Here is a 7,500-nt window from a genome sequence, read left to right on the forward strand (position 1 = left end):
ATTAAAATGACTGCATTTATCACGTAACTGTAGTTGCCTCAGATGAAATGCTACTGAGCAATAAAAGAAGGGCAAAATCTCACCAGAGCAGATCAAAACCAGAAGGGGAAAACTTACGTGGAGATGCATATTTCTCGGGATTCTCCTTAAGCAGCTTATCCCGTGCGATATCTGCCAAGGGCCCAAAGAGGACGATTGGCCTCACAAAGCCCGGGTGCCGAAGAGTCACCCTCTCATATGCAGGAAACTTGGATACAGAGTCTGCAAACACCACGTCTTCCCAGTGGTCCTGTCGAAGTGAGAGACTTATCTATGACTGAACCTCCAAGAAGAAGAAGAAGAAGAAGAAGAACAACAACAACAACAATAATAATAAGAAGAACAATAAGAACATTTACTTCTTTATTACAGATTATTCCTAAACATCAATATTAATAACCCTACATATTGAAATAATCATCTGTCATAATCAGTATCTTAACCCTATTCAAAAATGGCTACAAGTTAGAAATTATATAACTGGAGCATCAATTGTATTTCTTTTCCGATAAACAATATATGAAAATGAATAAGCACCTAAACATAGCAAAGTCATATCTGGTTTCTGGAAGAACATTGTACAGACATCTGTAAACACTGCACTCTAATCCATGATATGATTCACAATAACACTGCACCGTATCAATTATCATAGAACTAATAATTATTCATGACCACTTTAAAGCCTCTTCTACCCTACAAAATTGTATGTCCTTACCTTCCCCAGGGACTTTGATCTACGAGAATTTCTCCGTCTCTTGAAGAATCCGCTGCGTGACTCGGACTGAGTCTGCTCCTTCTTTGCAGCATTGAACTGTGCCGTGGCCAGCTCCTCAGCACGCGCTTTGTTCGGGATTATCCCCTTCTGCGTCTCTTGGTTGTTCCTGCCAATTCTATGAACCTGGGAAGTGAAGTGATTTTATTTAATTTTTGCACCATTTAAAATTTTTGTCCATACCCATAATTCCTACACCATTCCCATACACAAAAATTACAGATTAAAAGAAATATAAGAAAGGAGAAACTCGAATCTCTTGTCAACTTATGGATACAATTTTGATTTAAATCTGTAATTAACAAAATCAAACAAATTCTGATAAAGTCACTATGTCTACTCTTATCCCTATGCACAGCCTCACCTGCCATGCCCCTACAACGCCATTGTGCAATGTGTCTACAACACGAAAGATGTCTCCAGAACGGAAGCTCAGTTCAGATTTTCCATTGGGTTCGTAATGGAAGTGCGTCCTGTAGGAGGAAAATACAAATTAAGCTCTAAAAGTTACCGAGTGCTGAGTACCTGAATCATTGCTTTAATTTCCATCATTGATGATAAAATTCCTTTAGACTTAATCAATAAAAATATTTTACAGAACAATTCAAATAGTATTCAATTACAAAATAACATCCTGCATCTACAACAACATCAAAACTTGTTTACAAGTAGCAACTGAAAAACATAACAGCATATCAAATACATCTGTACTTGCTCAAAGTTGCCAAAAAAGAATTTCCCAAAAGGACTTACTTTATGTAAAAGAGATCTCCCTTTTGATTGTTGAGAATGAGTTCATAGTCTTGCCTACGTGTCTGTACAATGAGGTCAATCTGATCCTGAAGACTCATGAGGTAAAGAACTGCTTCCTCTCTCGTTACGCCTGCCATGTCCATGTCGTTAACCTGGTGTATGGGGAAGGGTGGGGTTACCACAGAATGAACTTTATTAGAACATGCACAAGGCATAAATTGAGTACTCATAATTTCTGGCTTTATAAGCAATGCTAAATGCTAATTTAATGATCTTGAAATACATATCTCTAATAACTAATAATAGGGCATTACTAGCAACTCAATAAATTCTTATTCAAATAAATTCCACTGAAAGTTAAACATAAAAAATATAAAAGATTACACTGCCAACACAAAATGGCATAACATACCCCATCCCTTAATAGACCTCTTCGAGAGTTTCTTCGAGACAAAACATTTCAAGCACCTCAATGTACCAGCCTTTGGAAGACCGGCTGGGGGGCTTACCTTAAGTATTTTATCGCCTGGTATAAGTCCTTGGAGCTGAGCCTGCGATCCGGGCTGCACTGCCGTCACGAAAATTCCTACCTCGTTGCCGCCTGTTAATCGTATACCCACACTCCCCTCCTTCTTGAAGCTCACAAAACGCGGTTCTGGTCTACACACACCGAAATGGACGAGATTAAAAACTGAGCCTTGCCAGTGGTTCGGACACAGAGCATAGCACAGCACCACAGCTAGCATTTCAGCAAGTAATTCTTTTCTCTTTTCTCTTAAGCAAATTCATTATTCAAAACATTAGTAATCAAAATTTCAGTCATACTTTACAGCTATGGTTACTATGAACAAGTGCTAAATATCAACTTCAAGCATCAATTTACTAGAAGATAATTATGTCTCACAAATGATCTAATTTATCAGCTTGTGTCACACACTTATTTTATATATAATAAAGCATATATAATCATGAAGCACTCAACAGCCTGCAACTCTCGTTACTTCTAATCTAAGTTTGCTGACATAGTTCATGAGGAAGGGAAGAAGCAAGAGACCCAACACAAGTAGTGACCTTGTGATATGGCTGTGCAAGAGGGGTAAAAATAAAAGAAAAAAAATTGTAAAATAAAAATAAATAAAACAAAAACTAAGTCAAAATAGACATTCATAAAAAAAATGAAAAAATAAAAATCAGAAAATTGAAAAAAAAAAAAGAAAAATACATAAAATTATTAAGAAAAAAAAAGAAAGAAAAGAGGAGAAAAAAATAAATAAATAAAAAATAAAAAAATAAATGAATAAATTTTGTTGCTCTAAGCCGAGAGAGAGAGAAGCTCCTGCGACAATATGTGAAAATGCATTTAACGATGGCCAGGCAAAAACCCAAATATTCCTCAGTGTGAAGATATTCTCATAAACAGTTTAGAATGAATCGCTTCCTTGAAATTTATTGCATGAATGTGGGTTTCTCTTTTTTTCATTTACATAATAGGCGGGATATACTCTCTTAAATCAACATTATTCCTTTTTTATATCTCATTGCATTTAGTGCAAAGCTGCAGACACAACTGAGAACTTGAAACATGAATGCTATTTCACCAGTTACCAGAACATGCAGAACTTTATTCTTCAGGTACTACAATATGAGATAAACATAACATAAAATTTATTCATCATGAGCAATAACAGTCCATTTAGGAAACTAAGGATATTTACTCCCCAAGGATGCAATATCAGAATAAAATTCATTGAAAGACTTTCAGTGAAATAAAGAAGCAACTTCTCTTTTATATTAGAAAAAAAAACTATCTTAAAAAAATAAGCATAAAATTGTATTCTATGGAGGGGAAGCAAGTTTTAAAAATATATATATTTGGGGGGTGATAACACATACACACAAAAAAAATATAAAAAATCATAACCAAATAATAACATTTCATTACTACTTTTACTGTGATTTCATAAGTTGCATCAAGTGATAGCATATCATTAGTGAATCACTCCCAACCTACAAATAACTAGAAAGAACCCATACCTCCGACATGTCCCTAAGGAAATTAATGATTTCTAAATACATCACATCAAAATCAATCTTCTATGATCTATACTGTTGTCTAATAGTGATGAACATACTATCTCTACTGATATTAACTATGGCAGTAACAATAAGCATCATGTTAAATTTCTACATACTACTCTACAATCTTAATTTTGTTTTTCAGTTTAATGAATGCGTTTCTGCTACCTAACTACATTACGTTAATCATTACAAGCTTTTTATCTTATTAATAATCATCACCATGAAATCAATTAACATTATCTCAAAACATTAAACTCATTCCAGTTAATATTGTCTGAAATATTTTATATATGCAATCACTGTTTGTAGTTCTCCCCCGGAGTGAGAGAGAGAAAAAAAAGAAAAAAAAAATCAAGGGAAAAAATAATCTTAGGCTAAAATCAAGTACCTCAAGCAGTCGTTAGCCATCACAGCAAAACGTAATCATGTGAGTATAGCACCCAAATTATAACACCGTTAGTAAAGCACCCCAAATGTAAGTGTCATATCCAGGCCACATACCAGTGTGAGAGAAGCTACGAGTCATCACAGTGCTCTAATTATTAATTAAGAGAGATAGAGAGAGAGAGAGAGAGAGAGAGGAAAAAAAAACAAAGAGTGCGGTACAATTTCCATTGACATAAAAGGCAGACAGAGAAGGCTACTAAGATAAGAGAGAGAAAGCAGGAAAGGAGAGGTCGAGTCAACAGGAATTAAAAGGGGCATTCAATGGCATAACAATAGCTTTCATGTCTAACATTCTAATACAAATCCCAGCCTGTCAATGTTTATTACTACATTGTATACATCATTCATTTAGTGTCTGTATATATTTTTTTTTTCTTGCACCTCTCTACATAAAACAATTTCAATCAACAATTTATTCTAAGTACAATAATATGACACAAAGAATGAAATACTGCATTCAGTTTTTGCATACAGTGAGTCGCAGAGGAAGGACTTTCTGTTGAATAAAATCAAAGTACGCTAAATCAATCATATGAGATGTGAATTTGCAGACATCTCAAAATCATATATACATTTTGCATGATTTTTTTTCCTATACCAAAAAAATAAATATTCATGTACTAAATTCAATTCTTAATTAATACAAAAGGGGAAGTGATACTTTGATATCATATATTTAATCTCTATTTCCAATCAACAAAGGACACCCCGTGATTAGGAGCATAAGAATTTGACGTGTTAAAAAAGTGTACAAGGAGACAGTGAGAAGGAGTGACAGTTCCAAAGATCAGAAATGGATATATATATATATGTATATATATGTCAGCTAACCGTAAACAGATACTGTAGGAGAGGCAGTGACCAAAAGGGCATAAAAACCTACACCGGGAGGCTGGGGCCCTTGGATGGTGAGTTTTGGCCTTCCTTAGGTGCATGGCGAGGGAAGTAATCCTCAGGACGGGGGAGGGGAGGACGTGGGGGAGGAGCATCATCCTGGGGGGAGCCCTGGTCATCTAAACCAAATGGAGCTTCCCCCGATGACATGCCCCCAGGGTTATACCTGAACATAACAGCAGCAGTGGGTTATGGCAGTGCTGGGGGATGTATTGAGACTAGGCACTCTCCCAAACCTTCGTTAGACAGACATGTATATAAGCCTTCGTGCACGAGAACCGTACACCCATGAAAAGGTGTGGGCAACCAATTGGAATTGATGAGAAAATTAAAACTTTTTTTTTTCTTTTTTTTTTTTTGCAAAAATGAAAATGAAAAAGAAAAGCAAAAATAAGATACAGAACCTCATTAATCCAAAATTCTAATCTTTTCCCACGTTTTTGATGAATCAGTAATTATGCTAAAAAAAAAGAGGAAAAAAGAAAAAAAAAATTAAAACGGGACTAAGGAGGTCTAAGAGTAAAACGGCTCAGGTGAACCGAAGGTCGGAGAGAGGCCCAAGCTTCATCTGTGCATTATGAAGCCTTGAACAAAACTGTGCCAAACCTGGTGAAGCAGAGTACTTTGCTAACCCATGGTTGTGTGATTAGACTAGGGTACAAAGAGGAGAGCAGCATGATTTAGAACCTACATATGTATGTATATAGATATAGATATATATATATATTAAGAAGCAAAAGCTGTTATTCAGGTGAAACCTACCAAAAGTATACACACTCTGTAATTAATGTTACCATTACTGTGAATCATTACAAGTGTCTCTTCAAATTCAAAATCATCCAACCTTAACTAACTACATGACTTTCTAAAATTGAATCTTAACTCTTTTTCAAAACTAATAGTCAATGTTAAGAATACACAGCCAATCAGTAAAGTAGAAAAACACAAAAAAACAAACTAAGTGAACACCATCCAAAAATATATATAAGTGATCTAAATAAAATATATATATATATACATAGATGTTATAAGTAATCACTAAAATTTATCAAATCCATTACATGTAGTAGTTTGTGTTACAAAAAAAAAAAATAGAAGAAAATCAGAAAATTCAAAAAGAAGTCTTTGAAAAAAAAAAAAAAAAAAAAAAAAAAAAAAAAAAAAAACACAGGGCATCGCTACTTACCCAGACCTCATGAGGTTATTTTTCGCATCTGGGGTGTCTGGTCCGTAAATGCTACGCTGAGGTTCTGATCGCGTCGGAGGCTGAACGTACAGGTTTTGGGTCGGGTAGTTTGGACGTGTGTCACTGTACTCCGGATTGCGAATATCTGGAAGGGTTTGGGGGGGGAATTTGTGAATTAGTTTTTTTTCTTTCTTTCTTTCTTTCTTTCTTTTTTTTTTTAGGCATAGAACAGAGCACTTTTTTTTTAATTCGAAAGTATCCTCGTCTCTATCTACTGAACGAGACTATTTGGTCGGTAGAAAAAAAAAAGTTTGTGAAAGACGTCTAACATTTATAAATACAAATTTACTCCAAAATATACAAACATTCTTCATCGTATATATATAAAAAAATCATCCCCATTGATCCAACAAGCCTAATCCAACGAAAATCCTTAGGAAGCGTCGTCCCCAGAGACACCCTCAGCCCGAGTGCCTTACCCTTGACAGTGTGATCTGGAGGCGCCATCATGGGAGGCGGAGGGTCTCTTCGAACCAGGAGCTGCAGCCTCTCCTTCGTGCTCTCCAGGATCTTCCGCGCTTCCTTCAACGTCATGTTCTCGGTTGAAGTCGAGTTGATGCGTAGGAGCGTGTCGCCCTCCTTCAGGCTGCCGTCCTTCTCGACGCTCGCCTTGTTCGAGATCTCCTTCACGTAGATGCGGCAGCCCAAGACTATGCCGAAGTCTAACGTGCAAAGGGAGAGAATTAATGACAACAATCTTGATAGATAGAAAACTATCTTGTGTATACAACAAATGCGAAGTATCCCTATCACACTCTAATAGTTCAAAAGAACAAGTTTGTACCGAATAACACACACACACACACACATAAAACATAATACACATACACACACCCACACACGAACAAGAACACACAAAACCAAACAAATCAACAAACACAGACACAAAACCGGAGCCCCTTGATAGGCTTACCATCTTTCTTCTTGTTTTTGGTGAGGGTCACTTTGAGCGTCTGAGCCTCGGGCGCGGCAGGCAGGACAATTCTTCTCTTGACCACCAACTGCACGGCGGCGCCCGAGTCACGAAGCACCTGCACTGCACGGGCGTAGTCGACATTTTCGAGGCTGATGCTGTTTGCTGATATTAGTCGGTCGTTGATTCTAGCAGGCGGAGAAAAGTACGTATGAATGGCCAGCGTGGGTTGCTTTTGGGTGTGGTTGAAATACGAGGACAGAGGGACAGGGGGGGGTGGGGTGATAATAAGGTTTGCAATTGTATCTACAAATAGAGGGATTATGAAAACAATTAAACTGTTGATTCTGAAAA

General features: G+C 36.6%; 1 protein-coding gene across 17 annotated transcripts in view; it reads right to left on the minus strand.

Annotated features, from left to right (window-relative positions):
• The window catches only part of pyd (zonula occludens-like protein polychaetoid), a 325,065-nt gene that overhangs the window by 24,583 nt on the left and 292,982 nt on the right, over positions 1–7,500 (minus strand). For 11 of the 17 annotated variants that reach the window (XM_086550436.1, XM_086550385.1, XM_086550390.1 and 8 more), the window contains 9 exons: positions 7,147–7,334; positions 6,653–6,895; positions 6,174–6,318; positions 4,977–5,153; positions 2,077–2,227; positions 1,568–1,719; positions 1,179–1,287; positions 758–940; positions 118–289 (listed from right to left, as the gene is read on the minus strand). In XM_086550436.1, the coding sequence (XP_086406562.1) occupies positions 118–289; positions 758–940; positions 1,179–1,287; positions 1,568–1,719; positions 2,077–2,227; positions 4,977–5,153; positions 6,174–6,318; positions 6,653–6,895; positions 7,147–7,334 (1,520 nt within the window). Of the gene's footprint in view, positions 1–117; positions 290–757; positions 941–1,178; positions 1,288–1,567; positions 1,720–2,076; positions 2,228–4,976; positions 5,154–5,593; positions 5,639–6,173; positions 6,319–6,652; positions 6,896–7,146; positions 7,335–7,500 lie in introns of all 17 variants that reach the window. The other 6 variants (XM_086550362.1, XM_086550406.1, XM_086550425.1 and 3 more) reach the window with 2 other exon arrangements.

This window comes from Penaeus japonicus, unplaced genomic scaffold (assembly GCF_977035675.1).
Source record: "Penaeus japonicus unplaced genomic scaffold, GWHDUDI00000001_assembly GWHDUDI00000002, whole genome shotgun sequence".
Classification (NCBI taxonomy): domain Eukaryota; kingdom Metazoa; phylum Arthropoda; class Malacostraca; order Decapoda; family Penaeidae; genus Penaeus; species Penaeus japonicus.